Source organism: Phalacrocorax carbo, chromosome 6 (assembly GCF_963921805.1).
Source record: "Phalacrocorax carbo chromosome 6, bPhaCar2.1, whole genome shotgun sequence".
Lineage (NCBI taxonomy): Eukaryota > Metazoa > Chordata > Aves > Suliformes > Phalacrocoracidae > Phalacrocorax > Phalacrocorax carbo.
The window spans coordinates 27,854,018-27,881,689 of record NC_087518.1 but is presented as its reverse complement, the minus strand read 5'-3'; the positions used below and the strand labels follow the sequence as shown (position 1 = coordinate 27,881,689).

The window sequence follows — 27,672 nt, the reverse complement described above, 5'->3', positions numbered from 1 at the left end:
TAAGGTGTGAGATGTAAGATACAGGATATGATAGATATAGATATTTTATGTATAAGAACCGTATATCTTCTATCTTATGTAATTTGCCAAATTTTAGATGGAGGCACACTGTGTAACAGTGGGGCTTATTGTGTTCAAACAATCTGTCATACCATAAAAATGTTTATAAGCTTTGTAAGCACAATGTAAAAGACCACAAATGTCTTTATTATTTGTTGTAGTGTTGATCCTTTCAACGTATGGATACTGTAATTAATAACAATCTAGAAACCAAAAAAGACATATTTTACATTACAGATGGGCTTTACAGTCTTAATATACAATGTACGCATTACATAAATGGTTAAAACATAGCCCCACTGATATCAGGGGAGGTAACAGCTCAGCTCTTCCCTGATTCTTATTTAGCTCTTGCCAAGCTGCAGCTATTCCAAGGATAACTTCTTACCCATTCTCATAATAGTTAAAACCAATGCAAATGCACTGCTTCACCACCCACTTCCACTAGATGAAAAGTGCTCAGTCATGTCCTGCCTTTAAGATTCTTTGAACTTTTAACATTCTGGAAGATGAAAAGCATGTCTTGTGAGGAAGTTCTGAATGGGCCATGGAGTTATTTTAAATGATTCACACTTCACTTCGCTTAGACACACATCTCCCATTGCAAAAAGCTTTCACATTGAACTGTAATTCATTACAGTAAATAATAGCCATGTCTGTGCTATCTGTAAGCTGTGTGCGATTTGACAACAAGGTTTAAGGAATAGGTATCTTCCAACCTAAATGATTCTATGACTAAGATTAAGTTTTCTGGCAAATTGGCCTACTAGTGAATTTTACCTTGATTTAGCAAACACAGATAATCCCAGACCTTTGCTTTCCCTGTTGAAGTCAGACTGTATATTCCTGATTTTAAAACTCTTTGGGGAACACTATCTATGGTCAATTAAAGTTGGGCAGTACAAAACAAAGAAAAATTAAAACAACAGCTTCCACCTTCCTCCATACCTCCCTTCTTCCCAGGCTCAACTTCAGTCCTTCACTGCAAACTTCTATACCTCCTCCCTACAAGAGCAGTTAAGAGGGAATGGGGGAGTTGCACTTAGTCCATAACAGTTCTCCTCTGCAGTTCTTTCCTCCTCCAACTTTTCCTCTGCTTCAGCATGAGTCCTCTCCACAGGCTGCAGTCCTTCAGGGAAAACCTGTTCTGGCGTGGGGTGTCATGGTTCAGCCCCAGTCAGCAGCTAAGCACCACACAGCTGCTCGCTTATTCCCCCCACCCCAGTGGGATTGGGGAAAGAAATGGAAGAGCAAAAGTAAGAAAATTCATGGGTAGAGGTAATAACAGTTCAATAATTAAAAGTCAAATAGTAATAGTAGCAGTAGTAGTAGTAAAAAAAATATAATAAAGAAAAGAGAGAGAGGTGAAACCCAAGGAATAATAACAAGTGATGCAACAACTCACCACCTGCCGACCAACACTGCCAGTCCCTGAGCCACGATCACTGCTTCCCCCAGCCAGCTGCCCCCGGTTAATATACTGGACATGACATCATATGATACGGAATATCCCTTTGGCCAGTTTAGGTCAGCTGTCTTGGCTGTGTCCCCTCCCCTCCCTGCTTCTTGTGCACCGGCAAGAGCATGGGAGGTTGGAAAAGTCCTTGACTAGTATAAGCACTACTTAGCAACAACTAAAATATCAATGTGTTATCAACATTATTTTCATACTAAATACAAAACACAGCACTATACCTGCTACAGTGAAGAAAATTAACTCTGTCTAAGTCAAAACCGTGACAGGGGTCCTCTGCACAGGCTGCAGGGTAGATATTTGCCCCACTGTGGTTTTTCCATGGGCTGCAGGGGAATCTCTGCTTCAGGGCCTGGAGCACCTCTTCTCCCTCCTTCTCTCAACTGGGTGTCACAAGGCTGTTAGTAACCCTTTATTCCTCAGTCTGTTTATTTTCAGAATAGTAGTATGGTAGAGTTTCATTAACAAATGAAATAGTTTCTCTGTGTGGTGCAGATTAGATGCTCCATTGGTATAATAATTCTATTTAAGGTTCTGTCCTATTTAGCGCAAAAGTATATATGACATAAGACAAAAATGCTGGATATGTTGAATAAAGAGTTTAGTCCTCCAGAAAGAGTATCCTCCTAAGGAGCCAAGAACATTGTAGCATGTAAAAGAATTTGAATATAAAATTAAAGTTCAGCCAAGGATAGAAAGAGTCTTTTGATTTGTTGTGAGCTTCCAAGTAAAAAAAAAAAAAACACAGACCAAATCAAACAAAAAAAACCCAAACAAAAAAAACCCACCAGTAATTAGAGAGCTATATTAGCATTAACTACATACACTTAGCATAATAAAACAAAAACAACAAGCATTTGAACCTCCTAATCAGGCTTAAAAATCATGAGACTGCATTGTAAATTTGAGGACTTGTTTACTGTATTGGTTTTGATTTTTCACACCAGGGAGTTTCAGCCACAGATATCATTTGTACTCAGATCAAGGACAGTGAGAAGATTTTTATCTACCACAGAAAGGGAAGACATTACATATCAGAAACATTGATGGCTTTGGCATCTTGGAAAACTTCAGATTTTCCTTTTAGATTGAGCCTGGTATGGAATATGCCACCTGGAAAGCTATTCTCCACTATATTCCCATTATATTATAAATTATTTCTAGTCAAGCTTGAGGACTAGAAGCTTTTTGTGTGTGCACAGTGAAGACTCATTTAATGACAGCTTTCCAAGACCTGGACTTTAAAACATATAGCAGGTATCATCAGACTTACAGTAAAATCCCCGACTTTGTAAAACATCAGTACTTCCTAAATTAGTCAGGTCAGCCTGCCTGCTAGCAGGGAGAATATACATTTGTTACAGGGAAATTAAAAAGAAAAAAAGAAAGAAAAGAAAAAATATAAAACAGCTAATCAAAATGGTGTTTTATTTATTTGCAAGATCTATTTGGCAAAATATTAATTAATTTTCTTAAATAAACATCAAGTAAAAATCACCTTTCCTCAAGACAGAAATTATCCAAAGCATTCATAGATCACTCTTGATCAGTCTTGATAATAGGCTTTTTCTGTGGAGTCTATTTCACCCAGTGTGCAAAGTGCAGATCCTTACTCTCAACTTAATGAATTTAATAAAACTTAATGAAACATTTGTAAACTTAATGAAGCACTCTAGAAATTAAAACAAAGACAAGCCAATGTCCTTCTGAATGGAAACTAGGCTGTCATACTAGCACCACTGGAATAACTGAAATTGTGCTAAGCTTTTCATGTGTCCTTTGGGATTAATAGGGTAGACCAGAGTATCACTGAAAATCCTGTTACAGTAAATTTTTTTGTATTATTAAAATCTCTAAAAGCTTCAGTCAGATATAGGTATTTACACTGCATTTAGTGATTTTCTAGACAAGTAGGAAGTGTAACGCTGGAATAAGGTATTGCTAACGATAGTAATGGGTCACAAACTGTAATGAGTTTGCAAAGCCTTAACACTGAGCCTTATCAGGCTTCCTCTGTCTGAACTTTCTTGACTTACTTACTGACAGTAGCTTTGATTTTACTCAGTTTAGCTATAACATTTTTTCCTAGGAACTAGGTGGCTATGGCTAATTTGTTTTTATTTTGCTTATTTTTCTATGGTACAACCAGAGTTTTTATATAAATAGTATTGAGTAGTTATTTTGTGTAGCAGAACATGACTTGAACATAATGATGTAGCATGGAGGACTACGGACTCAGTATAGCAGCAGAACCCTTGAGTCATGGAGACACAGGCTGCAGTATAGAGCAGGTCAGCACAGGATAAAAAGAGATGGGGCACAGGCTTGGCACTGGCCAATTCATCTATAGTCAATTAAAAAAACAAAGACCTGGAGTTGGACTAATATAGTTTAGAGGTAATGAAGAGAACAAAACCAAAGTATCTAACCTATGAAAAATGTAGTACATGCAGTGAATTCACATATAATATAAACTTTCACACCAGTGAAGGAAGAGCAACGTGTATTAGGTTGTTAGAAAATGTGAAAATACCAAGCATATCCCTGCTGTGTGTGTGTGCGTGTGTGTTTGTCTGTGTGAAAAATCACATCCTATTCCTCCCAGAAAAGGATTTGGGATGCTGATAACTTGCTATACTTCTCACCACATACATTTGCCTGATGCCAAATAATAAGTTTGGCTATTATTGTTGTTGTTGTAATTTTTTTCCTGTCAAGTAGTATTTTACTCTGTGTTTTTATTCTAATAATTTGATCTGAACTAATATTAACACTGGTTATACTGATAAGGTTTTAAATAGGCTGATAAGTTCTTGTTTTTACGTATAATGTGTGTTTTATTGTTGTCTATAACAACATCTTAATGTTAACAGAAGCAACTAATTGTTACAGGCTGTTTTTTCCTTCCCCTTTCCTGTGGAGATGTCTGAGAAATGAAATACTTCTTTGTCTGGAGAAGTCATATTTTTAACAAGACTTTTTTCTGGTGGGAGGAGGAAGAAGAAAAATTTCTGTCTTTTTGTATGTGTTTGTGTGTGTGTCTTCTTTTTAAAATCAAGGCCTTCTAGATATTTGTATAAAGATGGAGTGCTGATTCTTCAGAAGACAGATTCAAAGTGATGTGGTTTAGAGCATAAAATGGTAAGGTTTTCTACCATCTTGGATTCCTTGGGAAGGCTCCACTGGCCCAAATGGGTCTACATAAAAATTCTCTAATGTACTTCACTGGGCCAAAGAGTTTTTATGGAGTTACAGGCTTTGTATCATATGGTTTTGAAAGCCAATGCAATAGGGTGTCTGTAAAAGCAGAAAAAGTTCAAAAGTTCCTTCTGATTATGAGGCTGAATGTCTGTCTCCTTTCTAGGGGCAGGTGGGAGGCAGATCATCCACCAGTGTCATAAAGAGATTTTAGCTTCATATCCTTATCCAAGCTGTAGGCTGGGTAGATCTTAACATATCATGTAAGGTCAAATGTATCTGTAGCTCTTTTGATCTACTCTTGCACACAATTCTGTTGACTTTTCTGCAGTCCAGGATTGAAACCAATACTTTATGTTCATAAAACATGGATCATGACTTTTTCCACCAGGTCCCAAATTCTCAGATAATGTAATACATATAGTTTCTGGACTGCAGATTGATTGTTTAGTAAACTGATAGGCAGAACAGAATTATATTGTTTGAGAAAGCCATCTGAATTTATTTTTTTTCATCCAAAGAAAAAAATATGGGTTTCATTGAGATATTTGCATTTTGATTTCTGTTTGGGTTTTGGAGTGTTTGGTATTAAGGATTGGTGAAAAAGGTTTGCCCACTAAGTGGTTACTTCAAGTAGGATTCAGCTTTATCTTTGCGTCCTTATATTAAGATTTTGAGCGTATCAGTCTTTGTCCACACTTAAGCTTTCAATTAATTATCTTCAGCCAGTATACTTTGACCAAGATTTAAGGAAAGCTGCCTGTTAAACAGAGAGCAAAGGCATTATCTGAAGACTTGTGTGTTGTTTATCATGTGTGCAGTAATGCTTTGACTGTTTTAATTCTTTTCTCAGATAGCAGACCACTGTACTCTTTCCCTCAGTTGTGAAATTTTCTTGGAATATGAGTATTTCCACAATGTCTGTGCACTTGTTCTTCTTGTCCAGAACCAGAAAGGTCTTTACACATGGCCCTAATGAGACTGTGGTCTGGGGGAGAATGCCCACCTACGGCAAAGACCGGGTCCTGATTTTAGCAGCTGCTCCTGCTCATCCAGAGGAAGAAGAGAATTTCTTCTGTAGAATTTTGTGATTTCCCAGGAAAACATGCCTGTACACTGGGAAAAATGTATCACTGACTACCCTTTCTCTTCACCTGTATTCTTTATGCTGGCTGTACCTTACACATAACAGGACTTTTTCAGAGTTATTCCTACAAAAACTTCCAGATTTTTTCTCTGCAGAAATTCTACGCTTTCTCATTGTGTTTTACAATGGATTGTTCCTTGTGAAATTTATCTTGTAACTGAAGCTAGTGAATCACAGAATTTGAATTAGAAGATATTGTTCCGGGTTTCTTGTGTTCACTACAAGAGTGCACTACAGTGATAATTCATAATGATGCATCACAGGAGAATCCAATACTCATAGTACAAGCCAGATAAATTAATAAACTTTATTTCCAGTTTAAAATGAGTTTTAAAGCTATTTTTGGGCATTTCTAATATCAGACCAATTAATGTTGTAGTGTGGTCAGAAATGCCGTAACAGAAGTGGCATGTATGGCTGAGACTGTAAGTTTTAACTTCTTTAGCCTTATAGAAACACAGTTGGGATCTCTGGGAGGGATGTCTGGAAATCATCTGGTACCATCTTCTTTTGAGACCAATGTCAGTTTATCAGGTACCCTACCAAGGCAAGGCTTGATTCCATCACTTTGCACAATCCATTGCAATCGCTGCAAAGTTTATTGTTGTTGCAATCAAGATTTTTTCTTTATATCCATATGGATTTTCCCCTGAAGCAAATTGTACCCATTACCTCTTTTCCTTTCATCCTGCATCCTGGTAGACAGAATTCCTTATGCAGTCTTCTGTTGAAAGACTGGGATTAGATCTCCCCCTCAATCCTTCTCCTCTCTGGGCTGAACTCTAATTCTTTCAACCATGGCAAGTTTTCCAACCCTCTAATCATCTTGGTGGCCCTCCACTAGACCATCTTCAATTATTTAATGTCTTTTTTGAACTGGGAAAATCTGGACACAGTATTCCAGTCCTAACATACTAGTAGTCCCTGCTTCTTTTCCCTACTGGCTTTGACCTACTGAGCAGGAGCTGCTGACTCAATAGCCTCTTCCATCATAAGAAGAACTAATTCATTTCTCCTCCACCTTGCATTGCTAGGACTCCATGTCTCTTCTCCATCTGTTTTTTCCAAATGAGGGGAGAGGGTGGCTGTCTTGGTGCCAAGGATGCCAAGCTTTGAAGATCTCTTGTCCTAAGAATCACTGCCCTCCCCCTGCCTGAGCCTTGCTTTTGGCCATCCTAGTCTGTACCCTGAGGCCTCAGCTCTCGTCCTTTCAGCATCACTGCTGGCACCCTATTGATCTCCTGCTCAGCTTCCCACATGGAGCATAATCCACTGACCTCTTCCTGCATCTCATCATCTGACTGCTCAGTGACTGATGACACACCTCCCACAGACAAAGTCTGCCCCCATCTCAGCTCTTGGAGGAGCACCAGCCACTTGCTGCAGCCCATCACCTGAATGACTAACTACATCCCCTCAGCAGCTCTCTCTGAGTTGGTGCCTCCCATATACTAAAAACAGCCCAGGGGCTTGCTACATGAGCAAGATCCTTTGTTGTGTCACCACGGTCTGAAATGATCACCAGTGTTCCTGCCAGAGCACCACCCAGCACATACCTCACTACCTCAAAGCAGCTCAAGGAGCATCCTTGGACATTCTGACCCCCTTCTCCCCCACAAAAAAAAAAAACAACAACTGGCATGCAAACTGATACGTCTCAGTTGGCGAACCCTATTTACAGCACTCCAAGTCACTGTGCTCCCTAAGTGCCAGTTAAATACTAATTAGGAGCCAGGAACAGGTGCTTCCTTCACCAGCAGGTCCTTTCTTGCAAGACTATGAATCCCTCAAACGCTTCCCAAGTGAAGTTCAAATCCCTGGTGACTACCATTGCTGATTTCCTAGCAAATGGAAGCTGGTCACAGATGCCTTCTACTGTATCTAATCAATTGTATATGAAGTCTTGCACAGTCATATAGTGTGGCTTTTCTTTGAGATTTAGTGATAATTTTTTAAGGAGAAAGATCTAATTCTTAGTCCTGCAATAAACTTCTTAAGCTGAAGGGTCTTCATTCACAACATTTTGCCTGTTCTCTAGCTGCCTCATGCCTGCTAGCACAGACATTGGAGAAGCAGATATCTAAGACCTGATACTTATTTGAGCATTTTCAGATTCAAATTTTGGAGTAAGCTCCAAAATTATTTGAGCAGAAATTTTTTCATTACTGTGAATGTGCAATAAGCTCTCGAATAAGATCAAGTGGTGTTGTAGCTTGCTCATGTGGACATTTCATCCCATATTTTACAAAAACAAGCCTTATTTGCAGTTGTCTAGGCAACATAAAAAATGCCTGTTCACAGTTCTATCCAGGTCTAAAAGGCTCATTTCATGTCATTGAATTTATCCTCATGCTTTCTGGCTTGGACATGCATCACTTGAAGCATGCCTAGTTCAGACTAGTGATTTATGAGGCAGGCTGAGCTCCCTGAGTTTAATTTGATTTAGGGAAATTTCCCAGAACTTACCAGGGGAAATTCAGTTATAAATCCAAGCATCATATTTCATAAGAACATTTTCCATTTTCTCCTACTTTTTAAAAATATTTCCTTAAGACCCGATTCTGAAGTACTCTTCACATTAAGCTACATCACACCTCACTGAGCTTCAGTGCATTGATTAAGGAAGCTTCCTGCATGATTATGCAGTGTCTAAATATGGCCCTTAATACTTCTTACTGGTTTTTTTTTTTTAATGTTCTTTTATTAATTATTGCTTTCTTTTTTTTTCCTTCCCCCCCACCTTATGTTGCAGATTTTCCTAGGGAATGGCTCTAGGCTCAACAGAGTTGGCATAAGTAACAGCCTTAGGACTTCTGCCCATTTTTGTACATGGTTTGATTATTCGCGCTGTCCAACATTATAAGTCTAATCTAGGTGAGAAGCCTGGGATTTTGGGATAGTTGATGGACAGGTATAGGCTAGTGAGATGTCTGAATTACCCTTCAGAGCTTTATCACAAATAGATGCCTGTGCTTCTATCTTAAAACCCTAATTTTAAATGCCTGAAGTTTTACCACATGAATGCCTCCATGAGGTATGGATGGCTTCAGTGATCTGAAACATGTTTCCTGATATCAGTGTAACAAAGAGCTTGCTAACAAAGCAACTTCAGCTTCTCATTAATTGCTTGTTCCTAGAGTGCTTACATGGGAACAACATCTATTAACCTAAAAGTCAAATACCTGGACTTGTAGGGAGATTGCTGCTCAGTGTATCTGAGCTCTTTTTATATAATAACCTTTCCCAATTTATCAAAGACACTAAAAGTTTTCTCTTAAAGAAAAAAGTAACTAGGCAAGTTTGATGAATAAGTGTATGTTACCTGAAGGGAAGTTGTAGTGAAGTGGGTGTTGGTCTCTACTTCCAGGTCACTAGCAATAGAATGAGAAAAAACAACTTCAAGCTGCATCAGGGGAGGTTTAGATTAGATATTAGGAAAAAAATTATTTACTGAAAGAGCGGTCAGGCATTGGAAGAGGCTGCCCAGACAGGTGGCACTTCAGGGCATGGTTTAGGAGACATGGTAGTATTAGGTTGACAGTTGGACCTGATGATCCTAGAGGTCTTTTCCAACCTTAATGATTCTATGATTCTATGTGTGCGTATAATCCACATACTTTAATAAATAATCACATAATAAAAAACTTTCAAATTTCAAATATGTCTGGGATGAACTGAAGTGACAGAATTACTCCAATCTATTATAATAAGAGCATATGACAGGGATTACATTGTTTTTTCTGATGAATGAAAAGATTTATTATCAATATATTCCATTTAACCTAAGACTTACTTGAAATAACACTGATATTTTCAATCTAAGCCAGTTGCATTTGTTCATTTTGCTCTCTTAAACTGTTAAAGCTGAGAAATAATACATGAAAATAAAGGCTTATTAGTTTTCCATGTTTATAACTAAATTCTGGTTGGCTAGAGACTTTAATGTGGTCAGTGGTCCAGATAAAAATTTAGCTAAGAATTTCTATTTTCTGTTTTGTGCTAAGTCAGCATTTTAAAATGCTCCCATTCATAAGGGTGAGTGTGTTAGCACAAGCTATAGTTCAGATTCTGTCATCTACCTGTCAAAGAAACCATTGCTTCTGAATTGGAAAAGACCGATCCTTTACCATATCACATTTACCTATCTTCTGTCGCAGCTCTATTGCCATGCAGGAGTCAAAGTTAGATGTAGCTCAGTAGAGTAGTGATGTGGGTGTTGATCAATTTTCTTCCTTGGTGTTCTGCTATGTTTTGCTTTGTACCTGGAATATATGCTGTATTTTCAAGCAAATGACCTTTTGACAATCGTAGCACCCTCCTTCATGTCTCTGTCCTCTTTCCTGCTCAAGCTGCCTTGCTGCTTACTCAGCCTGGCTTTTGCCTCCTTACCAACTTGAAGTATCTGCTGAATAAGCACTTTCACAATAAATGCAGTCAGCATATGCAAACTTTCAGAAGCAAAGGCTCTTCTTCCAAATAGTTGTACAGGTATAACCGTTCTGCAGCAAAGGAAGAAACACCCTGGAATGCATCTACACCTCTCCTCACCTTCAGCCACAAGAATTTAAACATGTTTTCTGTCTGCGCATATGTTTTCATTAAGAAATGAGAGACATGAAAGTTTATTCATCTTCATGATATCTTTAATACGATCCAATTCACCCTCTGTATTCTGAATTGTATCACCCAGAGGTTTAGATCACTCCGGCAAACCTAATTCTGATCCCTAGGTAGTGATAAGGTAGCCCATCTTTATTATAGTTTTTTCCTGCAATGAAACTTCCAGACATTAGTTTGGCCCCCAACCTTCAGACATGACCTGAATTGTATTTGTTTGGAAAATAGTGTTATAAGAGTTTTATATCAGATAACAGTTACTTTCACTTCAGCAGGAAGGTGACTATGTTAAAATTAATATCTACCTGGTTATTAGAACTATAGTCACTGATGTTTGTTCTGAATATTGTTTTAGGTTGTCATGGTACAGTTCATATATTACTTTAATTTCCCTGCATTTTTTTCAGTTTATAATGGCATGTTATAACAGCATTGGTGAATGCAAAGGGAAATGGACAACAAAAAAACCCAGAGTCGGGATCTGATGTACAGCATACACTAAGTAGGAGAAGCATTATTTGCAATGTCCAGATGGAAATGATTGTACATAGATGTAGCCACTGTTCTTTCTTCCCAACAAATGTGTTCATATCTTATTACATATTTTTCTTATGGATCAAGTTCTGGACTGTTTTAACTTATCCAATCTTCTGTTTTGTTTTGCGGGTTTGGTTTTTTTTGTTTGTGTTTGTGTTTTCTTTGTTTGTTTTGTTTTGTTTTTTTTTTTTAACACACCCCGAACTTCTTTCTGAGAACATGGGAAGATTTCAATTGGAACAGTACCAAAAGAGAAATATTGTTGACTCCTGTTTGTAACTGGAGAACCAGATATATCCTGTGACTATATTTTTTCAGTATTAACTTTTTGTTTTTCCTTTTATATTTATCTTTATGGAATCCAGTTTTGGTCGACTAGAAACCCTCATTATTCCAAGATCCCACAGGTTCCAAAATCTGAAACTAGTCCATGACTAGTAGGCTAAGAAAGTTGTATCATACTTTAATTTGGCACAAAAATACAGTAATGACAGGGGTTTTCCACTAGTCCAGTCAAATACAGTTACTGTGTTTTATAAAAATTAAATTAGGTCTGACTGAAATGTCTTTTGTTTTCTTCTTATTTGTACATTTTATTGTGTACATATTTGGGCATAGCGCAGAATGTTCCTTCTTGGCAGAGAAAGATATTTAGAAAAAAACAAAACAGAACAAAACAAAACAAACCAACTAACAAAAAGAAAACCCAAACCCAAGCCAGAAGGAAAAAATAGTCATTGAGGAACTATTTTAGGAAGGAATGTGAAAGAGGGGGATAAAAACCTCAGAACATTACTGTGATGTATTAGTATACCCCTAGTGAAGGGATAACATAAGCAAATGCTTTATTTAGCATTGCCCCACATTTCTGTTGTTTTGCTTTCTATGAACAGAAGCGGATATTTTTCTTTTTTATTCATTTTATAGCATCATAGTCTTTTGTTTATTTAAAAAGACTACACAAGGTACTGAGTAGTAAAATCAAACTATCTATTCTACAATTTATTGTAGTTGTCAAAGACATACCAAACGACAGACTTGGAGATGAAAACAGGAATAGTAAGAACCTTAACTGAGAAAGTCTTGTCAATGCAAGAGCAAGCGAAAATTTTAACACGTAGAAGAGGGGCTTCCTAGTGTAGAAGTTCTTAGGAATTATCTGAATGAGTAGTGGTGAAATGGTAATGCTTATAAACATTTGGTGAAATCAGGAAAGACAGGAATCCCTAATTTCCTTGGCAGTAGGCTTTCTGAAGTATTTTTAGCTTTGCATTTTATTTTACTTACATATATTTAAGAAGCATTATATTTCTTGTCCTGCTGTGGTCTAGCTAGAAATGACATGAGGAGTATACCTTAAATTCAGATTAGGCTAAAATTCAGAATTAAATTGTAATATAACTAAATTGAAATTAATAAAATTTAATTTAATTGAAATTAATTGAAATTAATTGAATTAAAATTGTTTATCAGTTAAAGATGGGGCTTTTTTTCATTCTGTGCTTGCACATAAAATGGTAGTTTTGCATGTAATTCTTTCCCATTTTAAACAACAAGTTGGCTTTTACATCAATGACACATATTCAGAATTAATGTGAGGACGTGCTACTAAAAGACTGTATTAATTTCCTTCACTTTACCCTGTATTTACTAGCAAGGACTCTGACAGCCAAGCCATTTGTACTATTCTATTTCAAGAGGCAACAAAACCTTCTTTAGCATCCCAAGTTCTGCTATCTTAAATGTATTTTTTCTACTGAATGTGTAAAACACCAAGAACCTAATTTTGTTCCACATTCATCCACATTTAATTAATTTCATTAACTTATAATGACATATTTATTTGCACTTTCAGCTTTATAAATGAGATTTCAATAGCTGTCATGTATCTGTAAAAAAGTATGTTTTTAAAAAAACCTGAAATATCTTGCACTGAAAGGATATTATCTGTACCAATGAAAAAAAATATCCACTTAATAAACAGTGGCACTGTCAGGGAATTTTTTAAAATTAATTTTAATCTAATCAGCATGGATGGTATTTAGGTAAATAGCTCAAAACAGATAATTCAAGATAAATACTGTAGTGTGTGTTTTTGGGAGGAGGTAATGTATACATGTGCTTAATTCTTTCTATAAATAGGCAAAGCAAAGTATTATGGAGACTTTTAAAAAGTGCTTTGGCTGAAAAAGGTTATTTCGTTTGGAACATAATATCACTTGCAAAGACAGCCTCTCACCTGTCTCCTATTGAGCTAATGCAACATTTCTTTGCTGTGCATCTCACAACACTAACCTCCTGTCCATCCTAAAACACTCAATATTACCACTCTGGGAGTCTGTATGTCATGTTAAGTACCTTCAAAAGGACATGCCTTAAGAAAGTCTCAAGTGTAGCAAGTAAAGCATCACTACAGTTGTCACTTCAGCTCAGCATGAACATTTAGATCCGCATCCCAAGACTAAAATATTCCTTGACTTTTCTACAGTTTCTGTTAAAATCTTGAGTCACTATCTTCTCTTTACCTACACCTCCTGTGTTCAACACACACAAAAGTGTATGAACATTACTACTTTTGTGTAAGAAAAAAGGATCCCACAGCATTTCTTTTTAATAACTGTTCAGCTACAAAATTTTATTGGTATCCTTCTATGTTCCCTCTAGAGGATGTAATGCACAAAAGCATTGCCACGGAACATATAAAATTACAAATGAAATTTATTGTAAAAAGTAGAATGTCTTCTAGCCTGGTGTCAGTATTTATTTAATTCATAAACCAAAACTGCAGGTATAATATATTCATTTTCAGCAAGTTCATGTGTGTAAATTGCCATCCAACAGTATTGACTGATATAAGACAGATATTGAAAAACAATTTAAATTTACTCTTCCAAACATAAACTGTTCCACAAAAGCACTGTAAAAACTCCTTCAAGGTTTTGTGTTGTGCTTCACATTTATGGTTAACTACATAATTTGGTTGTATCATAATCCACTGTGTTTGGCAATTTGGCATTAAAGGCCTGCAAAGCAGATTGAATCCTCACCACTTCACTGGTAGACAGTTTGAGTCTATGACGGAGCAAGCAAGAGAAGAGGTCTAGACGACGTTGACCAGGTGGAGAGAGTTTATTTACACGATCCCGTATCTCTAACAACTGCAAAAGTGCTGAGTCCTGTGATCCCTGAGTATAGGGGTAGTCCAGCTGCAAAATCAAGTCTCGAATTGCTTCTGGGTCAAAGTGCATGCTGTAGCCAAACACTTGGATGTTATTGATTTTCATGTAGCCCAGATTTCTTGAGGGATCAATAAATTCCAGGGGTTCATAGTAGATGCTCTCATTGCCATTTGGACCATTTGACTTTATTCGACTCCTCAAATAAATGTGTACGGTTTCAAAAAATGTCTTCCACTTGTTGCCCAGAGTCAGTGTCCAGTTATAACACTGAAGGGGTAAGTCCAGTTTAGTCCGCTCCCAGTCTGGGAAATTATTTTCATTCACAGGCATAAACCAGCTCTCAGAGTGGCTGCCCCCAAAAGGATTGACATAAACAGCAAGAACGGGCTCTAAGGTGCTGTTTTTAGTTAGGCAAATTTGAAGAGAGAGGCCCAGTATCATATGGACTAGGCTAGACTTGTACTTGTTACTCTTAAGAGTAAGGAGCATCCGCTTGCGCCAAGAAGGATCAAACCAGCTGTTGAGGCGCATGTCGTTGCTGATGAAAATGGCATGGACCTCAATTCTCCGGTCCGTCTTCTGCAATAAATACTTCATTTCCAGGTCCTGAAGGTCAGTCTCAAACCCAATGTAGTGCTCTGTTGATTCTGCCACTTCAGGCTTGCAAAGCCCTTGGCTCAGCATGTAGCCGGCATTGCAGCTCCCACAGCGGGTGCGATTGTCAGGAGCACAGCTCAAGCATGCAGAGCCATCTCCAACCGTGCAGGGAAGGAACCCGTGGCAGGCAACTTGGTCATTAGGGCAGGTGCATGTGTGGGTATCTTCAGAAAAGCTTCCTAGGAGGCCATTTTCATTGCAGTAGAGAAAGGACTGGATGCGGTTGAGCCAATACTTGGAAGATCTGCAATGTTAAAAAAACTTATTTTAACACAAAGAGAGACCTGTGCACAATAAATACAACCTTGTTGGTTTTTTTTAGAAAGAGAAAAATAAAGCTGTATTTAGTAGCAGATTAAGGCACTAAAATCAGATGACAGCATCTCCTGTCAGATAAATACATGTATAAACTGCATTTTAACAATGCAAAACCACAAAAGAAAAGTTTTCACATAAACTTATAGGCACAACAGAGGCATTTGATTCATGTATTTGCTTTCTCTGTATTTCTGTCAAGGAAGCCTGACAAAGAGCCATTTTTCTGTATTTGTCTTGAGATTAACATCTTGTAACCCTAAACATTTAGGATTATTTTTCCTCATACTGTTTGATCAGGGAGGTGTTTTGTATGTATATGTGTGTATAACTCTGTACTATCTCTCTATTTCTTTATGAAGATTTTTGTAAGCTTGCAAAATTTCTTCTTAGTGGCTGGAGCTGCTTTGATTCACAGACAGTGAGCCAAAATTCTTTCCTGGAAGAGCAAATAGGACCCCGCACCCCACTAAAATAGATCCAGTCTTGATTCTTCAGATGACTTCCAGCACAACAACATCCCTACAGGAAACCAGGTATGAGCATGCTGTGTTTACTTTTCATCTTTGGAGACAAAATTAAAAGATCACTTTAATGTCCTTCTTGTCATCTCATTTTGGTTTCCCTAGAAGCAACAGTTAATGTGCTACATCACACTGGGAAAACAGATACTGAAACCAACAGTGTAGGCTAATGAGGCACAGTCTCTTGAAGAAAGACAATAGGAACAACAGAGTTACATGGAAATAGTCAAGAGAAAAATTACTTTCTTTCTTCGTATTTTTCAGTTCTTATTAATCTTAGCAATCCACAGTTTAAAGAACTTGTTTTGGCTGCTGCGGAGTCGGTTCTATTGTTGTCCCATGAATGACAATGGTTGTATGGTTTCTTCCCTTTTTATTGCATTGTTTCAAAGAGAAAATGCAAAAGCCTCAATTACTGCTAAGTTACTTTTTAAGTCACATGTGGATTTGTCTCAAGCATTGAATGGTTCAGAAATCTTTTGTTGTTGTTGTTTTTCTGACTATATCTTAAAACTAAAAATCTATGGCATCTCAAAGTCTGATTCTTTAGAAATATGAAAATAAAGATCAGTCAAATTACATCACTGTATACCCTGGTGACTTTTTAAAATCTTTTTCCTTTCTCTTTCTTTGGTTAGGGACAGGAATCTTGGTTGGTTTGGGTTGGGTATTTTTATATACATAGAATCTATTGGTGTTTTCTAGATGTATAAATAAATATAGTAACACCCATTACATAAATGCCTTAACACCATTCTTCTTTGTGCTTATTTAAAAGTCAGCATTAAGCAAAAATATTTTCACAAGTTTATTGCTTCATCTCCTGTTTAAAAATCATGAAGACCGTTCTACAAGCAAGGTCAATGCCACAATATAAAAGTTACTCCAAAACTGACTAGAACATTAAAGCTATTGCTCTCTCAGGTGGAATAGGATGTTCCCATTTACTTTTTCTGGGTTGTTTTGATAGTAATCTGTACCTACTGAGCTTGCCCTGGCAGCTCACAGGAACTGCAGTTCAGGTGTGTTATGACCCTATTTCCCATTATGGGATGAACTTTGCAGTCAGGCTATGTCTCACATGGTCTATCTTATTGCTATTAGCCCCATAAAGCATCACAGCAATCAAAACAGAGATGATCTTTGTCCAAAGGAGTGAAACTAACCTTTCAAAGGTCTCATTACAGCTTTTCCCTAACTCCTTATGGCTCTCTGTGCTTATTTAAGAACTGATACTGAGTTCCAAAGGCTGCTGGATGTAAGATATAGAAGTCTGGGGTTTTTACTTTCCTTAGATCTTTGGGTTATGCCATTTGCTTCACAATAACCTTCATAAAGTTTGTACCTTACTTTGATTTGTTACCTTGGACAGATAAACTGGGCAGATTTCAAGAATATGTCATTTGGTTTTTAATCTCCAAGTTTTCTGCTTGTACTGTTACTACCAGTTGGTACCACATGACTACTGCATCAAGGTCAAGCACATTCAACAAATGATATTGCGCCAGTTTATAAATGTGAATTTTAGCATCGTCTTCCACTTCTCTTATAAGCAGAAGTCCATGCCTTTGAAAATGCCTTTGTTATATACTAGGAGTATATAACCTCATTTTGCACAGACCAACTCTCAGTTTACAGCTGTGGTTTTGAATTAATCTCAGTAGAGGATAAAAATTTGAAGACTTACTGTTATAACTTTCTATGTATCACAGTGTCAACCACAGACACTAAATCTGCTTGGGTCTCTCACAGAAAACATCAACTGCGCTACATAGTTTGTAGCATCTAATGACATGTTTGCATATGTTCTAATCAGAAGAAAGCTACCTATGCCTGAGCTGCAGAGCCAAACAGAGCCACACGACTATGTTAGTTTTTCAGCAGAGATTAGTAGCTTGGATTTGGCATTGTGTACTATGTACAAGAAATTTCTGCATGGCTTGGAGGCTAAGCATTTAGCCTGTCTATGAGTTCAGGCACAGTTAGCTTTAAACTACACACCAGCTATGAATTTTTGGAACATAATTTTTCATACATTCTGACAGATTTTAATGAGTGAATTTTTTAATATTGCTTTATTGAGGTGTATTGGGTGTCACTGGCAAGGTTTTGACAGTGGACGAGCGGGCACAGGAGTGCCCTCTGTGAGAAGAGGCCAGGAGCTGCCCCATACCAGACACAGCTGGTTCCAGACAGTTCCAGCTGGTTCCAGACACCTGTTCTTATCCCAAACCACAAGCTTATTTATTTTATTTCTTCCCACCTTCTGTTGAACAAGGTGAGTGAAAGAGTAGCTGGGTGGGTGGGCAGGCATCTGGCAGCCAGCCTAGGTAAACCCACCACATAGGGTGAGATAATTTGCAGCTTTAATTTGATCCCTATTCTGCTTCATCTACCCTTTCTTCCTGTTAGATCTAGTGGATAGGATTAGTTTGGTCTTTTTTTTTTTTAATATATTATTATTTATTATTCTGCTTATTATTTGGCATTGAAATAAGTCAAATAATGTTCTGCACATTGTTTTTTTCTTATAGAGGAGCTTCTGGGGAAAGAAGGGGATTAATTCTCCTGTGCATACACACCTGAGCATGGTTAGATGGAACAAGTATCTGGAATGCAGGGTGTACCAGGCAAAGAAAGAAAGGGATACTGTGGCATTACCATGGACTGATGAAGAGAAGGGAGCTGGGAAAGCAGGAAAGGAATTCTCTCAGTCCACGTTGATGATTGGAAAAGGGAGACCTGGTGAGCAAGATGACACTGTTGGAAGAGGAGAATATTCTATTGTTGGAATAAGCCTATTTAAACCAACAAAATTTATTTACTGGGAAGAGTTGATAAGGTTTGGGTTACTCACTTCTCCAGCCACACAGTCTTTAAACCTTTTGTTCCTTATTAATGATCAAATCTACTATTTCTATTATTATGAGAAACAAAATCTTTAATTTCACTTTTTTAGTATTTTTACTTTTTATGAGCCAATCTTCCTTCTTTTTTTTTGGTAAAGGATAGAAGAAACAGTCAAAAAGTCTGCATGAAATTACATAGCTGCATAATTGTTTACTTTCTAAAACTTAGTTATCAGTTTATAACTTAGTATTTAGATTATTAAAATGACTATATCTTTGATCATGAGCAGTTGTAAGGAGTAGAACTTTAGAGAGAAGGAGGTTTTCTCCTTATTCCAAGTAAAGTTCAAAACAATAACCTAATACTTTTTACCTTATTTTGATTTTTTTACCTGATTTTAACCAGAAAGGTTTCAAGAAGTTCTACGTATACTTGTTTGTCTTTGATCAGTTTACAAACATAAATTCTTTTTCAAAAAATAAAATCAACTGCCTTACTCAAAGGGGTTTTTTTTAAGTTGTCATTAAGGAATATTCTTTGTAAATTTATTGCTTTTACTCAAGTAAATTAAGTGAAAATACATAAAATGTCAGCAATACCCACTTAATTTAAGCTACTTATCCTTAATTACATAAATTCTCACTGGAATGTCATTCTGAAAGCTTTCTTTTTCTCCTAGAAATAAAAGATCATTCACAGTTCTGGACCCTGCATTCAAGGAGAAAGGCTTGGTTAGAAGCAGATGCCTCCTGCAGGTCAACACCTGGCTGAATAATAGCTGGTACAGTCAGCTAGGCAGGGCTTAGGCTTTTACAGCCACTGGATCCTCTTTGAGGATGGATGGCAGCTGGGGATAGATGGGATCTAACAGAAATAATGTGTGACATCTTAAGCAACACACTTGCTGACCTTGTGAGAAGAGCTTCAAGCTATGTGAGCTTGGGGCTGGAGTCAACAAGGGGGCTAGGGAAAAAAGCCTCTGGGAAAAACACTCCCACCAGAAAGTGGTACTACAAGGGACCCATTTCAAGTGTCTAGACACAGATGTAAACTGTGGGAAACAGATGGAAGCTGTGGTTAGGTTCAATGCTATGACTTCATTGGGATTATAGAGATGTGGTGGTATTAGCTTGGGGTGCTTGTGATGGATGAATAGGGACTCTTTAGTAAGAACAGGTGGGCAGTGGTGATAGCTGCACTCAACACAAAGGAGTACTTTGAACTAAAACTTTGCTATTGAATGAACAATGAACTGGTCGGGATCTGAAGCTCTGGAATCAGAGGAGAGGCCAGCAACAGGGAGGCTGTGGTCAGAATCTATTACAGACTAGAAGATGAAGAAAAGGAAGTGGATGAAGCCTTCCTTAACCAACTGGAGGAAGCAACATGACCACAGGTCCTGGCCTTCATGGGAGATTTTAACAATCCCAGCAGAGATGGTGGTGGTGCCGCTACTCACAAATAGGGAAGAACTGGCTGAGGATGTGAAAGCCGATGGCAGCCTTGGCTACACTAACTGTAGGATGGTCAAGTAAAAACTCCTGAAGAAAGTGAGGCAGGCAAGTAACAGAATAGTTTTCCTAGTCTTCAGGAGAGCAGCTTTTATCTTGTTCAGGACATTAGTAGGTTGGGTACTAGGTAAGGCTGTCCTAAAAAGGAGAACAGGTGATGTGGTTGGTCTTCAAGAAAGATGTCCTTATAGCATGGTAGTCTATTTGGATGTGCAGGAAGTTGAGCAGGCACAGCAGGAGACTGACTTCGATGCACGAGGAACTCCTGTCTGAGCTCAAATACCAAGTTTACCTAAGTTGAAAGTTGGGCTAGGCTACTTGGGAGAACTACAGAAACATGGCCTGGACATACAGTAATTAAATTACATGATATTTCAAAATTCAGCCTGTTTTGAAACGAGCGAGCACCGTGAGTGATAACAAAAAGAACTTCTACATGTACTTTTTTGGCAAGAGTCAGACTGAGGGAAATAAAGTCCTGTTGCTGAAGGAGGAATGATACCTGGCAACAGAAATGGTTAATGTATTTAGTGTCTTCTTTGCCTTCCTATTATCTAACAATATCTGATTCAAGGCAGAGAAATGCAAAGTCCTGCACCTGGAACCAGAAAAACCCTATGCAACAGTTCAGGCTGGGCATACCACCTAGAAAACAGCTTTATGGGAAAACACCTGATATCCTAACAGGTATGAAGCTGAACAGCTGAACATGAGCTAGGACTATTGTTGTGTGGCAGAGAAGACAAAGTGCATTAGTAGTCCCAACAGGACAAGGGCAGCAAATACTCCCACATGTTTGGTACTTGCAAAATGGCATCTTGGACATTGTGTCTGGATGTAAATCATCTGTACAAGAGAGTTATCAACACACTGGAGCAAGTCCATTAAAGGGCCATCAAGGTGTTCAGAGGGCTGGAGCACATAACATATGAGGAGAGCCTGAAGGAACTGGATTTTAGGCTGAGGAACATAAGATTAAAGGAGGATCTAAATGCTGTCTCCAAATACCTTCTGGAATGACATAGAGAAGGTGGAAGGTGGGCCTAGACTAGTAAAAGGACAAGAAACAGTGTGCAAAAGCTGTAACAAAGCAATTTTGATTAAAGAATAGGAAAAATTCTTCATTGCGAGGCTGGCCAAACACTATAAGAAGTTGATGAGTGAGATCTGGAATTGCCATCACTAGAGGTGTTTCAAGCCCCTGACCACACTTTGAAGGTGACCTTGGTTTGGGCAGATGACTTGCAGAGGTCCATTATGACTTAAATCATTCTATGATTCTATGATTCTATTTTCATTTTACTTGTAGGTAAATTTTTTGAGAGAATTACAAAAAATATTATTAGAAGTATTAAAATCAGTACATAACTATACTGCTTTAGAGATTTTTATGTACTTCTACAACTTCATGTTTTAAGGTTCTGTCCTTCCTCAGTGTTTATTGCAATTTGAAGTAGGGTGAGTATCTAATACCTAGGGAGAAAAAGAACTTTTCTTCCTGGATAATGTATAAGCCATCCAAGACTTTGCTACTTTTCCTGAGCTTGTTATACAAGACCAATCAAGACCATTAAACTGCATAACATCTTCCACAAAGACCTTGGCCACAAGTTGACAGAAAACTTCACACAACTGAATAACATTCCAATTCAGTATTTATTCTTATATTACGCCATGTAGTTCTGAAGACATTAAAATAAAAAACTGTTCAAGGAAAATCAAAACATCAGTTGAATATCTTTTTGGATTGTAAAAGGATCCAGTTTTCTTTTTTCTGTTAGATAATTTTGCCATTGCCTTCAGACAATGGCAGAGGGTGGGAACATATTTTGAAGCCCAGTGCACTTCACATGAGACAAACAAAAGCTCACTTTTCTTCCAGGTAATTATTTCCTTCACATATGATTCAGGCAATGTCAGTTATTGCTTGTTCCCATCCATTAGGTTTCTTTTTTCTACTCTATTAGCCAGAATTATTATTTAATTTTTTAAGTTAATTGGCAGAACTAGTGCTTGGTTGTCTATGTACTCTGTTGTCCTGGTTTTGGCTGCGATAGAGTTAATTTTCTTCCTGGTAGCTGGTACAGTGCTGTGTTTTGGCTTTAGGATGAGCATAATGTTGACAATATACTAATGTTTTAGTTGTTGCTAAGTAACACTTACACTAGTCAAGGACTTTCCAGCTTTTCATGCCCTGCCCGCAAGAAGCTGGGAGGGGGCACAGCCAGGACAGCTGACCCAAACTGGCCAAAGGGATATTCCATACCTTGTGACATCATGTTCAAACTGGTGGGAGTTGGCCAAGGGGCAACAACTGTGGCTTGGGAATGGGCTGGGCACTGGTCGGCAGGTGGTGAGCAATTGCATTATGCATCACTTTGTATATTTTTTTATTATTGTTGTTGTTGTTGTTGTTATTATTATTATTATTATTTTCCCTTCCTATTCTGTCCTTTTAAACTGTCTTTATCTCAGCCCATGAATTTTACTTTTTTTTTTTTTCCCCCCTGTTCTTTTCCCTCATCCCACTGCAGGGCAGGGAGGCAGTGACCAAAAGGCTGTGTGGTGTTTAGCTGCTTGCCGTGTTAAACCACAACATCTGTGCAAACCTGAGTATACCACTACTAATTCTTTTCTTTCATTATTCACCATTTGACATATTCAAGATCCACTCCTTAGTCTGATGCCAGAAAGAAAAATGTTTATTAACTCTGTCATAGGACATCATTGTATTTTCCTACTATTTCATTTTTTTTCCAAAGTTGGGTTGATATGTGAGGTCTAGAGAAGTCACTAAGAAAAACTGTTTAATTTGATAGGGACAGAATCTGAATCCCTAACTTTAAGGTCCTTAATTCCAGATTAAAGTTAATAAAAGTCTTTGCTCAAAATTTAGTATACTTTTATTCTTCTTTTCAGGTGTAATAAATTGTTGGTACTTCTTTTCTTACCACATTGTTCTGTACATATTCCCAGTGTTCTTTTACCTTTAATCAGTTTTACTTAAACATTTTTATTCTCATTGTGTTAATGGGATACTAGTGACAAAGGCTGCTTATCTTGAGAAGTAACTTCTTGTTTATAGAAGTTAATAAATAAACTAAGACAATTAGCTTCTGAGGGAGGGTTGAAAGATCTCTCCAAGTATTCTTTTAATGACACTGTAAACATTATTATTTGAATTATATTTACTGGCCTTATGTGTTATTTTTCCAAACATTGAGATAGAGAACTTCTGACCTCCAAACCTGGTGAAACCAGCAAGAATCTTCCTAGTTATTTCAATGAGCTTGAAATCAAAAGGGAATATCTGAAATATCTGTCCTTCACCATCACGTAAAATTATATGATAAACTGTAATCAAAAGCTAGTTTTTGTGAATCATACACTTGAAATAACAACTTTGCTTTAGAAATAATTTTTAATTTAATGAAATAAAGTACTTGATAAATATAGGATACTTCTTATCAAATTATATATTTATTTAGAGGTCCCTGGAAATTCTTTAGAATTTTTTAACACTTTTCTGTTTATTGAGTGATTGAGATCAACCTTTCAAAAGCAGCACATGTTGGCAAAAGAAGTGCTAGGTCCAGGGTGGAATTTCTATTAAAATATAAATATTATTGACTGTCTGGTTAGTTGAATACCTGTTGTCTGTATAGGAAGTAGCCCATCAAGCCTCTGCTCTGACTCATGCAGAGTAGAACACAGAGCCAGATAACCCAAACAAATCACATACTCTTACACTTTAGTTAAGGCCCCTAAACTGGCTCTCCACTATTCTTAGGTTTCAGTCTCACATGTGACTGCAAAGTTTCTAGTCATGTGAACCACATCTCTTGTGTGGGTGAACAAGTCCCTCCACCCCTATTTAATTTGTTTGATCAATACACATCAATATGAATATACTTAGTTGTGTGTGGCAATATTCCACAAATTTCTCAATTCTTAAAATTTACTGGGAAACAGATTGTTAATTAATTGTGGTTTGGTACAGCTCCAGCTCCACCTTCTTACGTTCAATGCTTTTTTCTACTACACTACAAGATGATCAGGCTGCTGTTGCTGGGTGATAAGACTTTTGTGGGTAAACCTGGTGCATAGGATGCACTAAGCAGTTGGCTACCATGCTTTTGGCTAGAACACTTACAGGGAAAAGAAAGCCTGCCATATAATCTTGAATTTACACAAGCATGATAAAAAATAGGATAATCCTATAGAAGTTAATGTGTCAGTTAACATCAGCCAAGTTTCTGCTGAGAATCGTCTTAATGAGGGATATAAATCTTAAGTGTTTTGGTAGGTGAAATAATTCTTCATGAAGTTGCACTTAGTTACCTCATTATGAAATACTGTCTAATTCTTAATGCTAAAGTGTATTTAAAACATTTTGCAGTATTTTTTTGGCTATGAAATAACTTTACTTTAAAAAACAATTAATTTATTTGAACAATAACAGTTACAAGTTTAATCCAAAACATGTGCTTACTCTTGTTCAATACAGTGTAACAATATAGGAGCAAAGCAATGTGGTCACCTTATATAATAGCTGTAGCAAGTATTTAATCATGATACGACACTTTTACCTCCTTCTCTACCTCACTAAGTGCTTAGCATCTGTTGTACATCAGATGGCTCAGTAGCAGATGATGAGTACTTAGTGAGGCAGATGCTAAGTAAAAAAATGAATACAATTTAACAAGAAATTATAGGCAATAAAATACCCATTACCTATTTTTCCCTCCTTTGGAGGCTGAGTCCAGTATAAATCTGTAAGACAGAAACATCGACACCAAATGCACTTACAGGCATCTCTAAAATGTCCTACTCTTGATCTTGTGGGATCACCTCTTGGGAAGGACAAATAAGACTCCAAATACTTTGTTTCTGTTCTGTGATTCATAACAAGAATATTAACTGTTACTAAATTTGATAATGGTCTTCATGTGAATGCACTTTTCTTCTGGGAATCAGGATAAAACTAGCGACTGTACAATCACCAGAAGGCCAGTGAGTGATTAGAAGAATGAACTTTTTTACTTTATTCAGCCTCACAAAATTAAAACATCACTTTAACTATAACCACCACTCAAATTAACATGCCTGAAATTATTTCACTATGATTCATGTTACAGGTATGTCAGTGACACTCTAAATGACAGCTGCAAATCCTACTCAAAAAGATGATAAACAGGAACCGTGCAGCTGTTCTTACTTCACATCTTACAGTTTCACAGCTGTCCGCACCTAGGCCAAATACTTAAAACTGATCTAAAGGTCTGAGCTAGCTATGTACACTATGGTGAAAAAAAAGGTAAGAACACTGTGAATTAGAGAAAGAATATGATACTTTTCTAAATGTATATTAAGGAAAGAAAAGCCTCTGCCTACAGGCATCCCTTTGCTAAAAATCCCTTGTTAGTATACACAGAAAGGATATTAATTAGATATGAAATTTTTATGGAAATGTTGATTCCATATGCTAAAATTTCTTTCAGCATAGAAGTGAATGGAGTAACTAAAGAAATCTGGTTTGGTGTGACATGTTTCTATGGTGGCTATACTACAGGAAAGGGACTGGATGAACCAGGAGGCTGATTCTGGGATTATGTTGGTGGGATTAATAACAATCTAAACTGAATCTACATTGATTTGTGGAAGTAAAATACCTTGTCATCCCCTGTTAATCATGTTTAAGGAGAACCTTTGCAGATCTTCCAGCCCTTATGCTACGAATCTTCAGCTGTTGCCCCTCCCTCCCCTTCTTAAGGCTGATAATCTATATTTTAAAACCAATAATGTATGTCACTTAAATTCCAGATAGTCTTTGCGTTATGAGTACTAGAGGAATTAAACCCCTATATTAAATGGTGTAAACCTATTGCACCTGCTAGAACAAAACTGCCACGAGATATGTGATATTCCAGACTAAACAATATTTTGACATTAAAATATTAAATATTTCAGAGGGTATTTCTAGTTACCCTGTTATGAATTTCTTTACAAATATTTGTAGCTTTAACTACACTGATGTTTCATCCTTTTAATTCTCATAGTAATGTTTTTTAGTATGAAACACTTCCACCACAAATACACCAAAGGATAGATATAGAAAAAACATTTTAAGATAACACACCCACAATTTTTTGATGCAGCTATAACCATAATGACCACTGTGCTATAATGAAATAGGAATCAAACTGTTTTGTAGTACCAGCTATTTATTTAAGGAGGTTCAAATCAGAGACAAGATTTGAGAGATTTTACTAAATAATGATCCATAGCACAGCAGAGACAAAGGAAATACCAGTCAAATTAATTAATGGTGTCAAAAGCAGAATTAAAGGAATCAGAGCTGTTAGGAAAACTAAAAGTTTTCATGTATAGGGGGAAGAAAGATGTCACACACAAAAAAATACCCCAAAACCAACCAACTGACAAAAAAAAAAAAAACACCCCAAAAAAAACCAAAAAACCCCAGCAACAAAAGAGAACCAAATTTTTTAAAAAAAGGAAAACAAAACAAAACAAAAAACCCCATGCTTACTTCTTGAAGCTACTCACCTGTTATGTATCTCTACGTGTGTGTACTTGTGTTTGTTGTGTTAAATGAGTGCAAAACTCATCTTGGGCCACAGATTATCCATTAATTTAGTGGAATTTTAGGTGAACTTTTCCAGGTAGATATTAAAGTGTAGTTATAAAAAAATTATGAAGTTATAAAAAGCTTATCTAGATCCTTCAGTGACAGATTAATATGCCCCGTTAAGACATTACAAAATTAACAGCCAACCTTACTGTAACATTATCAGGTTTTTTGTGTGTGATGGAAAACTGAGAAAGTGTTGTAACATTGGACAAACTGCAAGTAGACACCCCCACACCACTTTTACAGAGATAGGCAAAATAAAGTCATGATAATGCCACATACAAAACTGTACACAATCACAGAATCATAGAATGGTTTAGGTTGGAAAAGACCTTTAAAGACCATCCAGTCTGACCCTCTGCCATGGACAAGGGCATCTTCCACTAGATCAGGCTGCTCAGAGTCCTGTCCAACCTCACCCTGACAACTTCCAGGGATGGGACACCCACAACTTCTCCAGGCAACCTGTTCCAGTGTTTCACCACCCTCATTGTTAAAAATTTCTTCCTTATATCTAGCCTGAATCTATCCTCTTTCAGTTTAAAACCCTTACCCCTTGTCCTATCGCAACAGGCCCTACTAAATAGTCTGTTTTATAAGCTCCCTTGAAGTACGGGAAGGCCACAATAATGTTTCCCTGGAGTCTTCTCTTCTTCAGGCTAAACAACCCCAAGTCCCTCACCCTTTCTTCATAGAAGTGCTCCAGCCTCTGATCATTTTCAGGGCACTCCTCTAGACCTGCTCTAACAGGTCCATGTCTTTCTTATGCTAGGGGGCCCCAGAGCTGAATGCAGAGTCCAGGTGGGTAATCACACGAGTGGAGTAGAGGGGGATAATCACCTCCCTCGACCTGCTGGCTGCTCTTGATGCAGCCCAGGATACAATGGGCTTTCTAGTCTGCAGGCGCACATTGCTGGCTCATGTCTAGTTTTTCATCTGCAAGTACCCCCA

The 27,672-nt window shown here is 37.4% G+C and overlaps 1 protein-coding gene across 1 annotated transcript in view; it reads right to left on the bottom strand.

Annotated features, from left to right (window-relative positions):
• Nucleotides 1-13,636: 13,636 nt before the first annotated feature.
• BRINP3 (BMP/retinoic acid inducible neural specific 3) overlaps nt 13,637-27,672 on the bottom strand; it is a 226,205-nt gene continuing 212,169 nt past the window's right edge. Inside the window, exon 8 of the mRNA XM_064454356.1 lies at nt 13,637-15,113. Coding sequence (XP_064310426.1) covers nt 13,997-15,113 — 1,117 coding nt within the window. The 3' untranslated portion in view covers nt 13,637-13,996. The remainder of the gene's footprint in view (nt 15,114-27,672) is intronic.